The sequence below is a fragment of the Accipiter gentilis genome, chromosome 20 (assembly GCF_929443795.1).
Source record: "Accipiter gentilis chromosome 20, bAccGen1.1, whole genome shotgun sequence".
Taxonomy (NCBI): domain Eukaryota; kingdom Metazoa; phylum Chordata; class Aves; order Accipitriformes; family Accipitridae; genus Astur; species Astur gentilis.
Window position 1 is genome coordinate 14,316,912 of NC_064899.1, and position 22,471 is coordinate 14,339,382.

At 49.2% G+C, this 22,471-nt stretch overlaps 1 protein-coding gene across 1 annotated transcript; it reads right to left on the bottom strand.

The window, feature by feature from the left end:
- Positions 1-625: 625 nt before the first annotated feature.
- IRF4 (interferon regulatory factor 4) lies at positions 626-15,171 on the bottom strand. The gene is made up of 9 exons (XM_049823839.1): positions 15,121-15,171; positions 13,295-13,583; positions 12,610-12,796; positions 11,698-11,786; positions 10,982-11,123; positions 9,082-9,189; positions 7,418-7,771; positions 3,422-3,534; positions 626-1,337 (listed from the first exon to the last, which is right to left on the bottom strand). Exons 2-9 carry the CDS (start codon positions 13,496-13,498, stop codon positions 1,194-1,196), a joined length of 1,341 nt encoding a protein of 446 aa, XP_049679796.1. The 5' UTR covers positions 13,499-13,583; positions 15,121-15,171; the 3' UTR covers positions 626-1,193.
- Positions 15,172-22,471: the final 7,300 nt, after the last annotated feature.

Below are 22,471 nucleotides of genomic sequence, written 5' to 3' on the forward strand. Positions count from 1 at the left end.
ATTTCACTGACATGCATACCCAACAGACCTCTTCTCTTTCTCTTTATAATGGCACCCTATCATTAAAAGCTGCAAATTGCATCAAATTGTACTCCTGCAAAATTTTTGAAAACAAACATTAAAACGAGTATTTCCTTGACTGTCTTAATATGGGAGGCCAAATGCTGCTCTCCTTGAACTCTCCCTTCACATTCATTTCAGTACCACTGGAAGGAAGCTGCGAGTGCACACCAAGAGCAGAGCTGGCTCTCTGTAAGTCAGAGGTGGTGGTTATTTTAACCTGGCTCATGCATACGACATCAAAAAAGGGCTACCAGGAGCATTTCTGTGCTGTTTTCAAGGTCTGACAACTTAACTCTAATGCATACATATATATATATATATATATAATGCATAGTAGCTTTCAATTATAAGAAAAATGTAATTTATTTTTAAACCTGCTCTTCGGGACTCTAGAATTCTAGTGGTTAATCCACTAAATCCACAGGTAACATGAGCTGAACGGTCACTTTTCTTAACACAGTACCATAAATGCATCACCTTAGAAACTGCTATTATGGGGGCTAATCCAGTAACAACAGTGGCAGCAACAAAATTCATTGTCAGGACAAATGTCAGTCAGGCATTAAAAAAATATGGCTCTGAAGAATTGCATTGTTTTTAAAAAATACACTGAAATATTCTATAGAAGAATATAGGCATCACACTTATGAATCTAAATTTATAACCACTTACATGTATTAGCTATTCTCAACAAACCACCTACGTTTGCTACCCACCTATAGTAGCTACAGTTTCAAATTGGGAACACCGCAAATTTATGTACTTTCCCTGAGATCAGTAATCCAAAATAAATAGCCCTGCAAACGTAACAGTGTAAACTCTGGATTTAAGTCTTCGGTAAGAATCAGTCCTCAAAACCCAAGGAGAACATTAAGCAAACGTAAACATAGCAATATTTTCGTCAGTTTTAAGTTATTCCCAGCAACAGTGGAACCTATGTGAGATGTAGCATCCAAATATTGAAGACCCGTCATTTGTATCATACAATATGGTTGTTCTAGTTCACTTTTCTATCATTGAACCCTTGAACACATCCAGCTGTGATGTGGATCTCCAAATTGCGACCCAGATCTGCTCCTCCACTCTGCATAATCTTTACAGTGCCTTTAAAAACACTCTTTCTGAGGATCTTATTCTTGAATAGAGGAATGGCGAATAGATCTGTGATAATCCTCTGGACTAGTCATAAGTTCTGGTAAATCATAGCCTCTCAGCAGATGTCCACTGTTTTGTTGAGCAAAGTAATACAGCTGCCTGGCAAACATTGGTTCAACCTTAAGAACAGACAAAATGTTAATCAGACATGTGACAAAATTTCATGCTCCTCATCTTAGTTATTTATGCTGGTTTTAAGTTAAAAACGAGGCAGGACAAGACAGTTCTGCTTACCAGAATGGGAAAACGATTTCAGTGGTCTCGCTAATCTCCGTTGTAAGCCAGGCTTTGCCTGTTCTGCTGCCAAGCGCCTTGCTAACTGCGCACACTCCTTACCTCCACGGCCCTCGTTTAGAAGGTGCGTACCAGTGACACAAATGATGTATCAGCAACTGCAGCCCCTTAGCCAGCCCCTGGGTGTGAGCAGTGCCTACAGGCCAGACATGTCCGTGGCCACTCGACATGTTCAAATGCACACGCAAAGCGCTGAAAGTCTCGTCCGCATTGTAAAGTACTTTGAGGACTTCACTTGAAATGCTGGAGCGCTCAGATAGACTGAGATACGTTGCCAAACGACTGCGTGTGTTTGAAATCAGACTTCAGTCTAACACCAAGGTTACTCTTATTTCTGTTCATTCAAGCTCTGATGAAGAACCTGTTCAACCACCAAGAGGGATTTGTACGATTTGATGCTGCCTTCACTTCTGTCTCTTCAGAAACCACCGTTCCCCCTCAGGGCTTTGGGCTCTGACTGCAAACATCTCAGTTGCACACCGAGAACAAACACCTGAAGCTCTCCTAACTCTCAGGGGACGGACAGGTTGGACAACTCCTCTCCACAATCCTCTCCTGCTGGTCAGCCAGCCCCTCCACGTTAAGACACAGGCACCATTTTGGAGGAAAAAACACGCTGCCTGTGGGTCCCACCTCTGGGAAGGGAGAGAGCCAGAAGGGATCGCCGCCTTGGAGCAGCCCCACCGTTCCCCCTTCCCTTCCACCCATCAGCGTTCAGAGGCAGCTGAGCCCCTCTGATCCCACCGGGGGGGAGATGGGAAGGCAGCAGGGCAGGTGAGCCAGACAGCTCCCGGGGCATAGCTCTTTGGTGGGGTGGTAGAGCCCCACCAGCCCATGAGCTGGGACAGCCCGAGAGGTTGAGCAGGTTGAGGAGCAACTGGTAAGGGGGAAGCAAAGCCCTGGAAAGAGCAGGAGGTACAGGCTCACAGGGAAGCTGCCAGGACAGGAGATGGAGAAGGGGGCTGGAGAGGGGATGCCCAGGGAGGAGGGATGGAAAGCTGGAAAGCCAAAACGGGGATGGAAAAGAGTTTAACAAGAGATGGGGATGGAGAGCTACCTCTGACCATCCCATAGCTTGGGATGGATTTGTGAGCTTCCCACCTTCCACCCCAGAGATTCGCTAAGCAGCAGTGTACCAGTTCGAAAGCTACACAGCTAAGGGGAGGCCAAGGCTCATGACAGAAGTCTGACTTGGGACCCGTGCCGCTACCAAAGGGGCTTTCGAAAAATTAAAAGAGACACCGGTTTTCTTCCCAAGTATGCGATAAGCTAAACGCTACCGCTAACGTGTGCATTATCACCTCTCTTGTGGTTTTATGGGCCAATACAGCCAATTTAGAAAGTACCTGGTCTCAGTCTCCGTCATCACCCTCTCTCGGATACCATCCCGAAACACTAGCTTTGAGTGTGTGCGAACTGTGGTCAGTCAGCTCAAAAGCTTGCCAGCTACCTTAACCCTGAAGCTGCACAGGCAGTCCCTGCATCCCATTAAGGGCTGAGGTCCCTGAGATGCAGGCTGGGATTCTGGAGCATCTTCAGGTGCAACGGTTGGGAAAGCACCGCATCCTGCACCAGCCTCATAGCCCAAGGAGCTGTGCAACTGGGCTGGCGATAACAACACAGCCCAGCTCTTCCAGTGTACCTTCCAGCTTTAGGTTTTGAAGGGATTTGCAAGTGATCACGGATGACGCTTACACTCTACAGAGAGGGAAATCAGGTGCTCTGCCCTACTGAGGGCTGCCAGTCAGTCCTTGGCAGATCTGGGGATTCATCCCTGGTCTGGCCGGTGGTGCGTTTTCAAGAATTTGTTATCTCCCTCACAACCTACACGAGGTAGAAAAGCCTGACTGGCAGCTTCATATCCTCCAAGGAATATGTTTCTTTTAGGTAAGGCAGAAGTCCTACTTACATGGGCTGTAATTAGCTTCCTCTGCCTCTGCGGATCTGGAAATTCCTCCCCAAAGCACAGAGCAACCTGGTATCTCGGCAGTGGACGTCCATGGTGAGCAAAGGCTTGCAGCTCTGGGAAGAGAGAAAGGGCTGTGTTGTAGGTTAACCCTGGCAGGCAGGTACGCACCACACAGCTGCTTGCTCACTCCCGCCACCGGGATGGGGGAGAAAATTGGAAGGGCAAAAGTGAGAAAACTTGTGGGTTGAGATAAAGACAGTTTAATAGGTAAAAGGAAAAAAAAGACAAAACAAAACAAAGAAAAAACAAGTGATGCAAAAAGCAATCGCTCACCACCAACCGACTGATGCCCAGCCAGTCCCCAAGCAACAGCAACCTCTGGCAAACTCCCACCCCAGTTTTACTGCTGACCACGAGGTCATATGGTAGGGAATATCCCTTTGGTCAACTTGGGTCAGCTGTCCCGGCTCTGTCCCCTCCCAACCTCTTGTCCACCCCAGCCTACTTGCTGTGGGGGCAGAGTGAGAAACGGAGAAAGCCTTGATGCTGTGCAAGCATTGTTCAGCATTAGCTAAAACATCCCTATGTTATCAGTGCTATTTTGATCACAAACCCAAACCATAGCACCACATGGGCTGCTATGAAGAAAATTACCTCTATCCCAGCCAAAACCAGTACAGGCCAGTAAGAAAGACTTTGTGGATGGCAGAGGTCCAAACGGAGGACCCTGGAGCACAGTGGGAGAAGATGAAGTAACTCCAGGGGAGGATGAGAGAGGTCAGGGGGAGAAAAAATGAGTTAAGGAGAAGACACTGAGTTTGGAGACTTTCCCACAGATCAGGGGGAGCTAGTTTTAACACTGCAATTCTTCTATTTGCCTTGCCTCACAAGTCATTTCTTATGCACAAATGGGATGTCTTCCAATTAGTGTTTCTACTGGGCCTTGACAGCAGAACCTCCTGGAGCAGACACCGGTGGTAGCTGGGACACACTCAAGCGGATGCCCAACAACAGCACTGAAAGTAATGGCTTAGTAGAGCCCGAGACTCAAAGTACTGCCAGGAATGAAATTCAGCCTCAGCTAGACACAGTCACGGAGCCACTGTCACCACTGTGCCTAGTGGGGGACAGGGAGGCATGGAAAGGTGAAGTACTTAAGCCATGCATCGAACCAGCAAAAGAGCCTGTGTCTTCTGTGCTCCTTTACTCCCTTCACTAACCCACACCCTTGCACAAAGGGAAAAGGTCAAATGATGTTATTACTCCAATAGTCAAAGTGGCCCCTAAGAAAGATAGCTGGGGAGGCCATCATAAGAGACTTCCACTTGAACCAAAATCATTATGTTGTGTTTTAGGCACTGTATTTCCTTCCAGGAGAAAAAAAAAAAAGAAAAAAGAAAAAAAAGAAAATTGCTTCTAATACCCTCATTAATGTCTGCATTATGTGAAGTATTTCTACATAGTTGATTGGTAAAGATTTCACTTTAATTTATAACCTTGTTCGTGCTTTCTGGAAAAAGTTGAAATTAATATTAAAACCAATGTCTTATACTGAAGCACCCCCTGCTATACAGGGAAAGGAGAGTCTTCAAATGTGGCACGACAAATGCACCTTTTCCCAAAATACACCCCTGCCATTTCTACTCTAACTGCAAGCTTTTCAGACCAAGATGTGAATGCAGTGGCTACCACAACAGTGTCCCAACCCTGGCTTGGGACCTACTGGTCTTACTGGGAGGGTCAGTTCTAAGAGTAAAACTATAGCCAGCTCACTTAAAACACAGAGAGTAAATCATAGTTCTCCCCAGGGTCTCCCTCAAAACCCTCTTTTCCTTTTTTTTTTTTTTTTTTTCTTTCCTTTCCCCCCTGTTTTATTTGGCCTCAGCAATTCTCCAAATCCTGAAAACCTGTGGGAGTGCTACACAGCAGCCCGTGGCGTGGACCTGGAGAAGAAAGCGCTTTCCTTCCCACCAGCAGGATAATCGGGGCTTGAGGTCAGCCTCGTGCTTCTCCAAAACCCTCCACTTGCTCCATCTCCCTCTCCAGGCCCAAGCACCTCCTCCAACACCGCAGGGCTCCCCATGCGCTTCCCCAAAACCTTCCCCATCTCCCGCTACTCTGGCTCCAGCCGCCCTTCCTTCTGCCAGGCCAACCCTCCTCTGGCTGCCGCCCTCACGCTCCCAAATTCTCTGTCTCTATCCTCCTACACTCCACCCAGCCCAATTTACTGCATTTATTACGCGGTACTCCTAAGCGACCATCCACCTGTTTTCTGATTTATTGCCATTTTGGCCTTCTCAACACTACATGCTGCTCAACACGGGCCTCGATGCTCCAGCACAGTTTGCACTGCAGGGTCCAGCTCCTCAACGGGGTCCCAACAGCTGTGGTCCACAGCAGTTCTGCATCTGCCCTTTTCTCTGCTGCTCAAGATTTCCTCTCCTGGTAGAGATCTCCTGCCTCTCTTCCCAAGGAAGGCACAGTTTCCTAAGGGGGGAATCTCCAATCTTGCCTGCAGTCTGGGACCTCAGTACATTCAATTAACATGTCGATGTGATACGCCTATGGCAAGCCACTTAAAAACCTAGCTGAGCATCAACACGTGCAAAAACTCACTCTGCACACACCACAGGCTATGACTTCAGCCACATGCTTGGGTTTGCACAGGCACTGGTGCATAAGTAATTTAGGTGGAGGAAAAAATAACTATTGCTTGAGCTTATCTTTGGGGTTAGGTGTCTAAAAAGAGATGTCCTGTCAACCGTTTGGAAGAACCCAGACTACATCTAAAAAAACACCTGAGAAAAGGGAAAGGGATTTCCAAAACCATCATCAGAGGCAGAATTATACATCTTTAAATTAGCATGTGATTGAAGCCCAAGCTAATACCCTGACCTCAAATTCCCCTTTTTAACTGTCAATTCTCATATCCATATGAGATCTCTCTCTTTAAATTCATTTCTTGCTTGACCATTTTGCTGGGATGGTGCATCGACCCTGGAATATAAAGTATGCTAAAGCTGTTGGTTTGGGTTTGGTGGGGCTTTTTAATTTCGGAAGGCATTATTCTCCTCTGAGAGTCATGCCAGTGCTGATGCCCTGTTCTAACAGGAAAACACACCAAACCATAGGCACTCAGTTCACCTATAGCGACGCCACACATCCCAGAGAAGGGCCGATGTGTATTCCTGCTGCTCAGGCTGTCCCCCGGGGACAATGACTGGCTCCCACCGGTTTCGTTCCTCTGGGTGGGCAGCCTGCCTCCCTCTAACTGCTCAGAAGTGCTGGGAAGCGGGGTTGAGGCTCTGCCCCTGCCCTCCGTGGGCTGGAAGGAGAAGGCACCGTCCTGACGCGTGCCCTTGTCCCCTCTGTACTGCCCTGTGCAAACCCAGACCTTCCCACAGAGCTCTGGAGAGGCAACGTACCTCCTTGCTTAGAGTATTAGGCAATCCTGAAACTCCAAAGCTTGTGAAATCCTTTTCACCCCCAAGATATCTTTTAAACACTGGCACAGACTGAAAAGAAGGCTTTCTGCTGAATTTCATGCTGGTATTTGTATGTTCTGAGCAAGACCTCGGGCTCGCTCTGGGTCACGCTGAGAGCAGTGCCAGTGCAGACCACAGACCTACCCAGGACTCACACTAGCAGATCCCAGATCAGGAGTCCACTTTCCTCTTTCGCTCAGTTTGTGGAAAGACTATTTTGTTAGGTTCCTCCTTACACTTCGTATAGAGAGGTGGGGGTTTGGGTGTCACCAGGTGAGCATCGGTTCCCTCCTCCTGGTTTGTGCAGGGGCATTGAACGTGCACAGAGAGCGGAATTTGACAGGATTATTCAGGAGTCAACTACCCCTTGACTGCACTTGCCCAGAAGAATTGAGGGGTAATTCTTACTGCAATTCATAAGGCAACACGAAAAGAGGACTCCCATAAAGGTGATGTGGAGAGCGACCGGGTGACGTCTCCAGAAACGTATCAAAGCCATAGCGGTAATTACCTGCTAAAAACTGCTGAGTATCAAAGAGCTTGCATGTTTGGTCCCGCTCCAGCTTGTTGGGTCGGTCACTGCAGAGCGCCAGAGGCCCATCCCAGTAGATCCTGCTTTGGCAAAGTCTCTTAGCGTAGAGGCCATCGGGTGCCATCCACAGTATTACTCCTCGTTCCAGGTGGTTCAGTAATTTTTCTATGTTCTTCCTCTGGCCGTTATCCTCTGGATAAGGGAAGATAACTTGCTCCAGGCTGCTGACCTCGTAACTTTGGCCATGGGATATCCTACAACCTTCAGGACTAGAAGTTGTCACCTCCTTTACCAGTATTTCACGGTAATATAAGCAGATGTGGAGTCGACAATCTACAAGGACAAAAAAAAAAAAAAAAAAAAAAAAAAAAAAAAAGAATCATTGGGATACATTAGTGTGAATGTTTTATGTTTCAAAGCTGTACTAAGACCAAGAGACAAGTTTGCATGAGATTTCTGAGCCTGGTGGTCACCAACACTCAGAAGACAGGCTCACATTTGCAAAAATCACATAAAGGATATAAATACTAAAACTTTTGGGGCACGGTAGCATTAATGATCTCTCAATTTATTCTAAGGGCTACTGATGTGGGAATTTGGTGGGAACTAACATCCCGCAAACTTCACATTTCCGTTTAAAAGGAAAAGTCTGCACACTAAAAGTTCATCACATTTTCCAAGTTCATGTCACAATTAAAGCCACCAACTCAGTCCACTTCCTCAGATTTAACCAGGAAGTAGCTGTGTTTCTCCCCAGATTTTGCATAAAAGAGGCTTCTGCACAGGCGACCTGCAAACTTGCACTCAGCTGCCTGAAGAGAAGTGACTCCTGGCTCCAGCTCCAAAAGGGCTGTACCTGAAATCCCCAGCCTTACTTCCAAATGGCCATTCGGTCAACTTGGCTGACCCCTAAGAACTCACACAGCACTGAATATCTGTATCTATATTATAAAAAAAAAGCGTGTGTGTATAATACATGTCTGTATACACATACACGTATATGCACACATACAGACCCTGATTCAGGAGAACAATCCTGCTTGGGAAACCTGCCGAGCACCACGTTATAGGTTTATCCATTATTTCTGCGAAAAGCACATTCCCACACCTTCTCCCAGTTACTCAGAAAGTCGCCCAGCATCCGGATGTCTGCAAACCTGGCTGAAATAACTTCCCTTTTCTTTCCTGAATGCCTTTTTTTTCACCACGAGTAACGAAGCAGAGCAAAGCCAGATGGCACCAGCAGGAGCACAGCGAGGTACCCAGGTAACGCCAGTTTTTGGGGGGGCTCCTCCCAAATGAAGAACTGAGCTAAAAGCCACTGACTCCCAAAATTTCCAGACTCCTCTGGGAAGGCCTGATTTGGTGGCTCACTGAAGCAACCCAGCACTAACACCGTGAGCCAGCAAAGCACTTCCATTAACTTTAACCACCTCCATCCCTTGGAGCTGGGGCTGCAAGTGCTCAAGTATCCTGGAAGAGAGCGGCTTAAGCCAATACACCGAATTCATTCATTAAAGAGGTTTCTGGGTTTTTTCCTTCTTTCCCCTTTCCATCAGAAAGGAGATAGAGTGCCGGGGCAAGTCAGAAGCAGGAGTCTCTTGTCAAGCTCCCCAGAGAGGCCGGGGGGTTTCGGACCTTACCTGACAGGGCGAGGGCTTCACCAGACCTTATGCTTGGCTCAATCGGGATGCCAGGAGTCTGGGACTCAGGAGGGGCACAAGCATAAAAGGTTCCTGTCACCTGACAACCTGTTTTCACAAACAAAAGTCAGTGACAGCTGCCTAAATCCTACAATAAAAGCTCGGGCAGAGATCGCAGCGATGCAAAAGCGAGTTTTTCTGGGGCCCACTAGGAACTCTCTCTCCTCCCCCCCTTCTTCTTAAAAAGTTCCTATTTCCCAATTTTTTCCAGGTATGCCAATCTCTCCAGTTGTTATTTGGACTGTATTTTTATTTGGGACTGTATTTATATTTTAAGGGAGCATTAAATACTCGCTTAGCATTTCAGTATTCCCCCTAGTCCTTTTTCCTTACCTAACATGTTTTTCTATTACAGAAATAATTCACATTTTTAACTAGCCCACAGCGCTCTTGAAAGTTGCCTGCATAAAACAACCCATTTCGTATAAGAAATTTTACTAAAGATGGGTATAACAATACAGCTGGAATTAACACTGTTTAAAAAGTAGGTAAAGAAAACTGTGCAGCAGGAGATTATTAGGGTTTTATTAGCAGGACTACTATTAGACTGTTCCAAGAGATGCCTTTTAGTAAGTGAATTATAACACAGGCAATCGATGTTTTCCTCCGTCTCTTAATGTCGGTAAAAGTCTTTGGAGGACGATGCAAGTGACTTGCAGACAAGTGCGCACTACCGTTCCCAATGGCAGAACCCACCACAATCAGAAGCTGGAGCGATGTGGATAAAAACCACCTACGTCTCTTGACGCGTTTTAGAGCCCAATGAGAAAGCCAATACCAGCCACTAACAACCGGCTCCAAATTCAGCAAAGTGTCCAAATGTGTGTTTAACTGCTGCAGAGGATGTACTTCAGGGCAGAGTTCATTCAGCTTGCTACCTCCATTTTTTATTAGCAGATAGCTCAACTAAAAGCAAAGGATTCTGCCTAATAATTCCAATATACTGCCAGCAGAAGTTGCAGTGCACTGAGAATTTACTTCTTAGCAGATTTTAGATTTCTCTGCACCAAAACCTCTAGAGAGCTGTCCTCTGAAAATGTAGCACCTGCTCTAAGAAGTCCTTCCTCACTTCCCATCCTTTCCTGCCCTTCTGAGCCAGCTGCTTCTCCTCACAAAGCAAATGCCTATGTCCTCAGGTGAGTTATCCTGCAAGGGTCTATGGCATACGGTTCCCTTTCTCTTAGGTTTTATCCCCTGCAGGCTTCAGCGTTGCCGATTTTCACAACTCGGGCTTTTTCCTAAGGATGCAGAGCTTGGAAAGCCACGGTTACGTTAGGCTCTAGTACTGTGAGATCTTCGGGGAAGGGAACGTCCTTTTATTCTGTTTCTGCTCTACCAGCCCCAAGAGAGACTCAATCCATGACAAGTTGTCTCATTGCTGCAGCACTAAAATAAAGTAATAATTTCAGCTTTCCTCTTGGGAGAATAATGCCATTCTAATCCACAAGGCTGGAGGGAAAACCTCACTGATGTGTGCCTCAGAAGGTCCAAAATCAGAAAGCGAAGCTAAAGGACACATGTTCCTATGTGGGGTTTTCGGGGGGGGGTGGTTGCCTTCTTACTGCTCAGGGCTTTTGAGACACCTGAGGACTTTTGGGGGCTGACTTGTATCAGCTCAGAGGACTGCATAGCCCACACACCAGATGTACGGTGGCAGCGAAAGCAAGAGCCAGGACAAAGGCTCTTGCCACGGACCCTGTGACTCTCTCTGAAGGGAGCCCAGCACTCCTCTCCGGCTACTTCTGCTAATTCCAATCAAAGCCACGAATAAGGAACCTAAAATCTGCGGTCCTCCTAGGTGACCAACCTCAGCAAGCAACCCTAAACAGGAGCATCTTACCATTTTCACAGCCAGGCCCTTGCCAGTGATGACTGCGAGCTGCAAAAGGGACGCCAGCACACTGGTAGGGGATGTCGGGATGCGGCTGCTCCGGGGCAAACTCCCTCCAGTTCCGTTCGTGGGGCACCATGTAGTTCGGTACCTATACAATTGAACGAGAATTTTTTTTTTTTTTTTTACGCAGCAGCTGTCAAAAACTAATGCTAGGCATTGCATCAGCTTTCACATCTCAGCTCCTTGATTTTCTCTGCCAAAGCCCGTGGAGGTCTAAGCACTGCCCAGGCTACACGAATGGCACTTCGCCACCACCACCAATGAGGCTTTCAAACGAACTTCTCACCACTGGTGTAAATAATAAGCAGGGTAGAATAACAAAAGGCAGTCAAAGCATTGCTGGTAAATGTTTGCTTGGAAGAACAAGGCTTCATTGGGCGCTTACATTCTGGCATCAACAGAATGGCAGTGCGCTAATATCTACCGTCCAACAGAAAAGAGCTGCTGCTCAGGGATAAACAACACCAAGGGAAATCAACTGCCCTGTGGCCTCATATGACATTAGAAAAGTTGCTTCTCGATTTCTCAGTGCTCATAATAAAGTTTCTTCCCAGAGAGAACTAGAGAGCCATGCCAGCAAAGACAAACATAGCACATAGCACAGAAATTATGCTGCTGCTCAACGTACAAGCACCAAGCGAAATGCATAATTAATGTCACACCTGAGATGGTAGTGAAGTGTAGGGAGAAGTTATTGGAAAGGGATGGTTCATCATTAACGGTTGGTCCTCCATGCTGATCTGTTTTGCACCTACATTCACCAGAGGGATGAAAATAAATTACGTCAGCCACATCTCAAGGAAATCTGAAATTGGCACTTTGAAGACAAATCCATACAACCCGCCTTTGAACAAGCGGAGGACTAAAATGCCCTTCAGCACCCGTCTGGGACAGGATTCCTAGCCCTCCCTTGCAGGCAGCTCCACGAAGCAGCCTGTCCCACCAGGCTCTCCGCTGCCCCACAGGAAAGTGCTGCCCAGCCATTCCCAGTGTGCCACGATGTCCCCCCGGGCCGTGCCAAGCCTTTGCCTCCCACAAGCCCTTCCTGGGACCAGGGGCTTCTTGGAGAGCAGGCACTGCCCCCAGCCTCTGCCCAGGAGGCTGCAGGCTGGGCATCCCTCGCTCCCAGCTCTTCCCCCCACAGCAGTTACCTACTGTCTGGCTCAAAACACTTCTGCTCTTTCCTGTATTCAAACCCTAGATCCAGCAAGCAATTTTTTTTTAATTATTTTTTTTTTTTGCCCGTCCCTTGAGCCGCTTGCTTGGCTCTCGCTACACAGAACTGGCAGGGAGGCTCCAGCTAAAAGAGCGATTCCTCCAGCGATGTGCAGGGCGCCTGTCTGCATCTTCTGCAAGGGCTTCCTTTCAATGCTCCGACTCAAACGCCAGCAGTTCTCCTGCAGACGCAGCCTCTTAAGTCATCAGAACAAGCTGCACTTGAGCCCTGCCGTTTTGGCTCCTCAAAACACTTTTAAAAAGTGCAGGGCCATTCCATAAAAGCACGCTCCAGTCCTCATACGCTTACAATGAGACATATTCACACTCAGTTACATTGGGAATTTGAGATGCTTTACCTTTTTTAGCTCCTTCTGGTACTATTCTGTACACTTTATAGGGATCTGAGATGTCCAGCTGGCTTCTCTCCACCAGTTCTTCAAAGTCATTGCTCTTGTTCAAAGCACACCTTAATCTTGTCTTCCAGGTAGGGGGATCTGGTTTATCAATGCCCTCTCTGAACTTTCCTTTAAAAAGAGCCCAGGCCTGGAAACATTTCAGATAATCAAAAGAACAAGAAGGAAAAAAAAAAAAAAAAGAAAAAAAGAATCAACTACAAGGTACAAGTCCACAATTCTTGAAACAGCATATACATGTGTGCTTATATGTGCATGAATTTACTCCCTGCAGACTTAGGCTGAGAAAAAAGCAGCATGGTAAGGTAGGAAAAACAGTTCAGCAGGCACAAGGGAAGGGCAAAAACGATCCAAGACAGCTGTGGAAATAGTCGTGCTGGGGTGCCACAAGCATTTAGCTCCCCACGGAGAAGTGGGAAAGGGCGGGTGGTCTCATCCCGCAAACACAGGGGACACCGGGGCGCAGCCAGGGCCACCGGGCGGGCAGCCGGCGGCCACAGGCACCCGGCAGAGCCGGCCCGCGGAGGTGGGCGGCGAGGACGGGATGGCGAGGGGCCACGGCAGAGCCTCCAGTCGTCCCCGCCGCCCCGGCTGTGTCCCACAGCCCCAAACCCAGGCTGAGCCCTACCTTGAAGAGGGCGGCATCCTCCTCGCGGTTGTAGTCCTGCTTGCCGGCGTGCTTCCAGGGGATGCGGAAGATGCTCTTCTCATCGTTCTCCCACACCAGCCCTGGGTACTTGCCACTGTCTATCTGGTCGATCAGCCACTGGCGGAGTTTCCCATTGCCACAGCTCACCGAATTCATCCCGCACTCTCCCGGCTCCAAGTTCATGCCACTCGTGTCAGGGGTCGGGTGTGGGGGGGGCTTGGGGTGCCTCACCTCTCCGCACACACCCAAGCACCGGCTCTCTGGGGGGCTGTGGAGGAGGGGGAGAGGGGCGGGATGGGGGGGGAGAGGAAAACCCACACAGGTCAGGCGCCGGCTCCAGTCCCCGTGTAGAGCCCTGCCAGCGGTCCCCAGTCCCTGGTACCACGCGTATCACGCCGGACGGCAGCTACAGCGTGCAGGGGGGCCCTGGGGGGGGCCGGGAAACACGGTACAGAGCCTCAGGAAACCGGGCACGGCCCCCCGCAGCCCTCTCGTGCTGCAGACTTTGACAGACTTCCCCCCTGTCCCGACACTGTTTTGCATGAACATACACGGGTAGTTGAAATTTTCATTGCAAGTGACTTAAGGCACAAACACCTTGTCCTGCTCAGAGTTCAACTGGGTTTTTACCTTTTAATCAAAAAGGAAAAAATTGCATAAAAATGTATTTGCATATGACGGTGCAGGTACGCAACGTTAGACACGCGCACACGATTTGGAGGGCTTCACGTGCAGTTATGATTTATACGGCACCTCACTGTAACATCAAAGTAGTTTTTACAAGCTCACTTAAGCAAGACACATTTGAACACATGATGTCCTATACATATCTACCCCTCCAACTGCTCCCAACAGGCATATATAGTAACATTCGTATCTATACGTTGCAAATACCTAAAAGTGGAAAGACAGCAACCCACATCGCCTGGCATAAGGGCACCGTCCCCAGGGCCGTGGGAGCTCAGAGCCCCAGCTCCACGCAGAGTTGTAGGCACGCACCGGGAGCGGTGCGGCTCTGCAGCCATGGGCACCCGCTGGAAAGGTCCTAACACGAGGACACGGACACCAGTGACGGGGACCTGGCGTCAGGTTTGTGTCCCCCCCCCGATCTGAAAAAGTGCTTGAATGCCCGAAACCTTTAGTTTGGTGGGTTTTTCCTCCCTCCCATTCCATCTAACCAAAAAGTGACTCCTCACCCGCTGGCCTTGCCTCTACACACCGGGAGACTTTCCCAGACCCTTGTCAGGCAGGTGCACACACTCCTGTGAGGGGACGGGCAGCTCCGCACCCCTCCTCAGGCAGCAGCACCCCCCGGACACCAAACCCGGTCCCCCAGCTTCTCCCCTGGGCACGATGTGCCGGGGGGGGGGGTCCAGCCGGGGCCGCGGCTCACCCCTCCCAAAAGTCCTTTCCCCTCTCAGAGCATGAAGTGGACCCCCCAACCCCTGCTCCCGCGACCCTCCCCAGGGCAGAGCCTTCACCTCGGGGGCAGATAACAGGGTGGGTATGAATTGTTTGCTTTAAATTAGGGGGAGGGGGGGGGAAATTTTTTTTTTTTTTTTTTTTTTTAAAAAAGGCCCAGCGGCTCGCTCAGGTGCCGACAGCACCAAGGCAAAGCCCAGACGGGGGAAAACCGACCTGCCCGCACCGCCCACCCCCCTCTCCATCCCCGGCCCGTCGGGGCCGCTCTGCCCGGGGTTGGGGGGGGGGGTGGGGGAAAGCGGGCGGAGCGCTGCGGCGGCCCGCGGGGGTCTGGGGAGAGATTTGGGGAGGGGGGGGGGGGGGGATCCGCCGCCGGCCCTTACCTCTGTCGCGGCGCTGGGAGCGGGCAAGGGGCCGCCGGCTGCTGCGACGGGGCGGACGGCGACTGGGCCGGCGGCACCGGGAAGTTTCTTTATATGATGGAGGGCGTCGTGCCCGGGCGGGGGGGGGGCCGGGGGGGGGAGGGAGGCGGGCCCCGGCCCGGAGGTGGAGCCGGCGGAGGGGAGCGGGGACTTTGCGAGCTGGAAAACATCTGAGGCAGTGACATATGCCCATTGCTGGTAAACACACGCCGCGGGGCGGGGGGGCGCAGCCCGGCGCCCTCTCTGCGTCCGCGTTGGGGTTTTTTTTTTTGTTGTTTTTTTTTTTAAATCTATACAGACAGACGCATATACATAAATAGCATGGGGAAACTCCTACCTGCGATAGCCAGGCGGCTTTTACTGTAAAAGACCCAGCTAGCTACACCCACCAGAAATATTCTAGACGGCGCCGGCCGGGCCGCCGGGGAGACGGCGGGGGCAGCCGCCCACCCACCCCCGCCGCGCCCGGGGCCGCAGCCCCTTGCCCGCACCCCCTGCGACCCAAACCGGCTCGGCCCGGGATGGCGGGGGGGGGGGGGGGAGAAACCCTCCCCGAGGCGAAGGGGCGGGGGGCGAGCTGGCCCCCGCTTGGGGGCCCGTAAGGTGTGAAATGGCGGACGAGGTTGGGAAGGTGGGGGGGGGGGCGGCGGCAGCGGCAGCGGGTCCCAGCGAGCCCCGACGGGGCGGCGGCAGCCGGAGCCGGGGGCAGCCGCCGGGAGCGGGTCCTGCCCCGCAGAGCTCGGGGGATGGTGTCCCGGGAAAGCCCGTCTTAAGTACCGGGGCTGGGTGGTGGGTGACCCACGGGGTGGCCTGCCCGCCAGGTCCCCTGTCCTAACGTGGTGGGAGCCCGGGGGGGGGGGGGGGGGGGGATGAAGGAGCGAGGTCCGGGCTCGCATGAAAGTCTTTCTTAGCGCCTTTCGGGTTTCAAACACGTGTTTCGTGCCACGACACTTTCTTGTTGTTGTTCTGTTTTAACGTCTCCAACATACATCCACATCCTTTCTGCTGTAACGTATCAGATCAAAAAACCAGTCATCGCGCGCGGTGCTGGCAGGCCGCCGGTGTGGAGGGTACACGCAGAGTTTAGGATATTAATTGCAAATCTTCAACGCCATCTTCTGAAATTTAAATGTAATTATCGCCACGTTTTGAGGGAGAAGTGAGAAATGCAGGCGTTTTTAGATATCGGGTTTATAACACACCATCCATCCTCTAAAAAAAGAATTGGCAGTGCCCGTCCGAAATCTTTTCAGTCACGAGTTAAGGCGCCTTCAAAACATTGAAATACGTCTTTGAGATTGGAGGTGACTGCCACCGTGAATCAAGATGAGCAACCACAGCTTTACCAAAAGACAGCTGAAAGACTTTCTGAAAATCCAATTTTGATTCCTAGGGGCAAGACTGTGTGGTATTCAGGGCACCAACTGTAATTTCATTAAGTATGAAACCACCTTGAAATATATCACTATAAAATGAACACTTCTAATGCTTTCTCTCTTTTGCTCCTTTTAAGACAGCAAATTCTGGGCCGGTGTGAAACATGCAGGTTTGATCCGCATTAGGTCAGACTCTTCAGGGGAAAAAAAGCATCTTTCTCAAATGCTGGAGAATGTTTTGAAAAAAATAGTTGTTCTTGTCCAAAGAAATCCATGTATAGATAGAGAAATAGATCTGAGTTACACATTCAGAAATCTTTAAGAGAAGACAAAGTCAATCATAAAAAACCCAGACAGTATCTATATGGGAAGTATTACCTGGCTGGGTGGTTGGTTGCTGCAAGAACTCTAATAAGGAAACTGTCTCCCGTTGCCTAAACGTTAGAGGGGATGCTTAAAGCCAGACCCCTACATGCACACTCGGCCTTTCCAAATAAGTCTTCTCACGAGTAAGACATGCTAATCTCATTAGCTTTGCTGACTTCGCTCCTCAGGGTTTCTGGACATCAGCCATTTCCATTTAAAATGGAAAAAAAAAAATTTAGGACCACCATTTTGGTCTGTGAAGTAGAAAACTCTGATCAATAACACGAGTGTGGTGTCTGCGTTAAATTCTGCAGCAGTGCGCCAGTAAACTTTCATTGGGTGCTTTTGCATATGCTGAGAGACAATTCCTCCCTAGCCAGCCTTGCTGGCCACCTGAACACTTACAGCACCTCACAGCCTGTTCAGCTTTTTCTAGTGACTTCCACACCGTTGCGAGTGCCTGACCCTTCAAACCTTACCCAAAAGCCCCGCTGCCTTCATGGAAGTTTTCTGTGTCAATGACCAAACTGAAGTCCTCTTGTGAAAACGCTCTTGCTGCTGTTTAACCACGGCAGCCACCGCTGGGCCTCCTGTTTTTTCACACTCTTAAGGTCACACTGACTAAAGGCATGCCAGGAAAAGTGACTGTTTCTTCTCAACAGTTGCTCACAAACCCTCAACGCGTAGAAAGCTGGCTTCTGCTTTCACCAAACTCTGCTGAAGTCCCAGCTGACTCACCTGGGAATTGCACCCGAGGCAGAAAGCAGAGAGGGATGGCAGCTCAGGCTGGCTGCCAGGGGCTCTGGGGTACAGTTCCCTGGCGAAAGGTTCAGTGCTGAGCCGAGGAGCACACGTATTAAACGCTCTCGCGCTCAGGAGTTGACTCCTCCTTTCCTTCAGAAAGGTTGCCTTTGCTCTCCTGGGCGCAACGCCTCTCCTGCCTCCCTAAAAAACCACGGGGCGAACTCAACCTCCAAGCCGGAGGGACCTGTCGGAAATATGCCGGAGGCAGTAGGTCTGGCGGCAGATACCCTCTGAGGATTGCCCCTCGTTCAGGGGCTCTCCCCGTGCCAGAGACCGCGAAATCCCCTCGGGCACCGGCGCAGGGGGAGTTCCTCTGTGCAGAAGAGGAACCTGCCGAGGGGGAGCGAGGGGCACCCACTGAGGGGCTGAGGGCTGCCCCGGTTGCACCGGCCACCCATCCGCCTGCGGCTCCGTGCTTGTGACAGCAGGTCCCGGTGTGGGCACTAAAGGTCCGGCCCCCCGCGCGCTCGCTGCAGCCCAGAGCAGACCCACCGGTGAGCAGCCCCGCGGCGGCGGGGGAGCTGCTTCCCCAGCGGTCCAGCTCTAGTCTTGGGCGAAGACCCTGACCAGGGCTCTTCAGGAACCCAGCAAAGCTTGTGCTGAAGCCCTTGACAAATGACACCAGCACGTGAGTTCTCAGAAGTGGATTAAGCCCCTAAAAGTGGTTTTGGAAAGCCCGCAGCTGCCTGTCTCCATCTTTAGCTGCCTCAAAACCCCTTTCCTGAGATGGAGGTGTTCGAAAGGCACAACAACACCTGGCACTGGTTTCCACTGGATGTCTTCTTCCCTCAGAAGTCCTCGCAAATCCCTGTTGCAAGTCCCTGTGAGATGATGCCCTCCGCTGCCCAAGGCAGCGGCACAGCTCAGACCCCAAAAATTGGCACTATTAAAGCCTCACGACCCCGCGCTTCAGTCAACAGCTCTCGGGTGTGGGGCTGAGTTCACAAGCCACTTCCACAGCAGAAAGACCTCTGTGGATGGCACCGACGGAATTCTGAGACACTGTGGAAATTTGGGGCAGATTCCCAATTACTTTGATTTATTCCAGCAAAGCACCTGCTCTACAAGCAGTCTAACACAAGTTGCAACAGGCAATTTTAAGCATCGTCTGGTGTCATAAGCGCTCCCTTCTCATTTTGGGAGGGTATTTGCAGTTCCTCTATTTAAAAGAGTGACTCCCGAAACAGTGTTAGTCTATCATATATCTTCCGTATTACTAATTACACAGTCATTTTAAACTGTTAGAAATAAAGCAAACCGGCAAGCGTGGCCGTGTCTTTTAAGCAGAAAAGTCTCACGGTCCATTTGCGATTATTTTGGGTGGATTTGGTGTACATTTTGTTTTCTTTTCACGTACTTCCCCTCCACTTTGTAGCCAAGAATATTTCAAACCGCCTTTCATAAGGCTACCTTCATACCTCCTCTGCACATCAGCCCATGCCTGGGACTGAAATAGCCTTTCACTGCATGTCCCAGCACCTGAGATATCCTGCAGCTTTCCTTTGAAGAGAAAAGGTTGACGGGCACATCCAACCGACGCGGCACGCAAGCAGCAAGACACCCTTCCCCTCTGCTGGGTCGTCAGGCCAGGAGTTTAGAAACCCTGAGTTGACACCTTCACCCCTGCAAACCAACAGCAAAATTTTTACGGGCTTCCCACTCCTCGGGGCCTCCTGGTTAAGCAGCAGGCTGCTTGGGCGGCTAGTGTTGGGGTGATGGTGTTTTCTTTATAAAACAGGCACTGGAGGGCTGTGTTGCTGGAAGTGGGGGACAAAAGGCTTGAGCAGCGTAAGCATTGCTGCCCCGTCCGCGCCTGCCAGCCCTGCCCCGAGGGCTCGGGTCCCATCCGGCACCTGGAGGGAAAGGTCGTGCCATTGACGTTACACTGCCAGAAGGGAGAGCTCCAAGGGCAACACTGTTTGCTGGATGCTGGAGACTGTTTTAATGATAATGTAATCAATATATTCGCATCCAATGGCATTCTGAGCGTTAATTTACTTTTTCTCGAAATCGGCCGTATTTCCATGCTCTTCCCCCACCCACCCCCCACCCCTTATTTACCTTTCCCTGTGTTTTCAGGGATCTCTGGTTATTCTTGGATCATCATTAACATCCTTCCCACCAGCAAGCCAATAACAATTCTATTTTCCCAAATGCCATGCTGAATTGCTGAGCTAGGGTCCAGAGGGCTACAGCTGAACAGCTCTTTCATGATCTGCTTCTGATGCTTTCCGACACTCCCCGCGCTGGCTGGGAAAGGAGATACAAGCAGACTGTGACTTATGAGCAGATTTCTGAAATGAAGAATAACTCGTGTTCAGATTTATGGACTATTTTCTTCAATATGCAGGATATGTGTGAAAAGCCATATGACTTGGAAATAATCATTCTGAGATTGCGTATCCTTGAGGGCAAAAGCTGCTGGAGGGTATCTAACTTCTATTTGTTTCTGTTGCAGGTACAAGAGGTAATGAATAAATACCACTGCTGTCTGAGGAAAATGCCAAGTGCCCTGAGAGAGTGTGGGGAAACTGAACGGTAGAGAAGGGATTTTCCTTTGGGAAGCCAAAGGAGTGAAAAGGAGTATGAAGGATAAGATTTGGGTACTGCTCCAGTGTCCAAACCGCCTGTTGTAGCCATCTGGAACCACAAAACATGAATGTTTCCAGTCTACAACTAATGGGAGGAGTGGGCTTTACTTTTGAGGTGCTCTAGGCTTTATTAATTTTGTAAGGGAGAAAAACCTTGGATTTTGTGTGTCTGCACACTGACACTTATGTGCCTGCATATTGCAGGATGCTGGTAACAATTCCAACTTTGCTAAAAAGTATTTTTAAAGCTCGCTCTGCACTCCTTGAAAAGCCATAAGGTAGCTCTGGATCGTCATCAGTCCAAGCAAGACAAGGTGAAGCTTTCTGAAACTTCAAAAAAGACCTGCAGTCACATTTGTGCTGGGCACACAAATCTGATGATTCCAGCAAGTTGAGGAAATGAAAACATGTGAGTGAGTAGTGTTGCGAATCAAATCATCAACATTATGAATAAAAACAATATTGAGAGTTTGTTGTTGAATGAGCAAGAAATTGGACTTCTTGTATACCGAGGTTGGTTCTGAAGTGCAGCCGCTTGCCCCAGAGTGGCATCCTTTTCCCCTTCCCTTTTTCTGCATTAGCTCTGTTTCTGAATATGGTGTCATCCTCCCTCCCCATCTCCCCAAAGCAGTTCTACCTATGCTAGTCCAACCACCTTCATCAGCAAGCAGCAGTTACGCATCTAAAAAAAATATTGAAAAATTGGGGGGGGGGGGGAGGAAAAAAAAAAGAAAAATTGTGGGGAAAAAAAAAGAAAAAAATGTAAGTAGTTTTCAAATAAAAAAGGAAGGAATGCGTGGTTGCCATCACTTAAAGTGAATTTCTGAAAATTTCTGAACAGAAATACAGAAGTTATTTGTGAAGAATATGTTTGCTTTGTCTTGAAATAATGCCTGTTTAATTCACAGGCAGTCATTGCATATTTGTTATTCCCTGTCACCGTCTGAGCAGCTGACGTGTTGATGACCTTCACCTCTCTTCCAGCTGTCCCTCATGAGTTCAGGCGAGGGAGGGAGCCGACTGCTCAAGGAGTTGAGCATCGCAAGGATCCTGGTCGCTCACCTGGTGCCGAAAGGAAATCTCTGCTCCCACGTGCTTTTGCTTGTTCTTGTTTCTTTGCTTCTTGGCATTTGGTTGAAGAAACCAAAAGCTTCCTGTTTTGTGGAAAGGGGAAACACTCAATTTTCTGAAAACCTCAGATTTTTACCAGTCACCATTTCCATTCTTTAAAATGCCATGTATTCAATAACAGTAAGTACCGATCCCTGTTTTTTAAAGGATCACCCCCAACACAAAAGCTTTGGAGAGATAACCCGCCCTTAAAATAAAAACATTGAGCTGAACATGATGTATTGCTGCAAGAATATAAAATTTACAACAAATAAAAAGCTCTATCGTGGAAGCAGATCAAGAAAAAAGCCTTTTTCCTGACTGCTTTTAAAGAAGAATAGAGAACATTTTTAGAAAAACATTTTTTAAAAACTGTTGAGTTTTAATATGAAAACTCAAAACCTGATGTGTTTGATATTTGACAAAACAGAAAAAAATGAAAAATCTGTTAGAATTCTCTTTTCAAGGCTTTAAAAATTTACATGTTTTTGTTTGCTTACCATAGACAGACTATTTCAGCAACTTTTATTTTGATGCTTTCTGGTTTGCTTAAGTGAAAAAATATTTATCGTCCAATGATCTCTAGTAAACAAATCGGCCAGTTCTGCCTCATGTGCTGGTGCTGGCCAGGAGATGCTGAGAACAACCTCTCCATTAACTCAAGTAATTTGAGACACATCTCTGCTGGGCAGCTATTGAGGACTGCCAGTATCAAGCGAAGGAAACTAGTCCCCACTAATGTGGGGCACAGCACGGCCGCGTGTCCCCCGCTCCCTGGAGTAACGTGTCCATCCCGCTCCAACCTGGGAGCCTTCTAAATCCAAAGTGTAGGAATACCTTCCCCCCCCCATATACAACCTGCTTTATTTGGAGTAAAAAGGTGGGGTGGACAGGCAGCTAGATTTCGGGCCATCAACCCACCTGGCCACATTTCTTCAGCTGTGTCGTGTCCTCAGAGCATTGCCCATAAATGTAGTTTACACGCTGCACTTGGCTGAAGACAACGTGACTAACGCTGACAAAACCACCTACTGCATCTTGATCACAGAAGAAGTTAAACCAAGT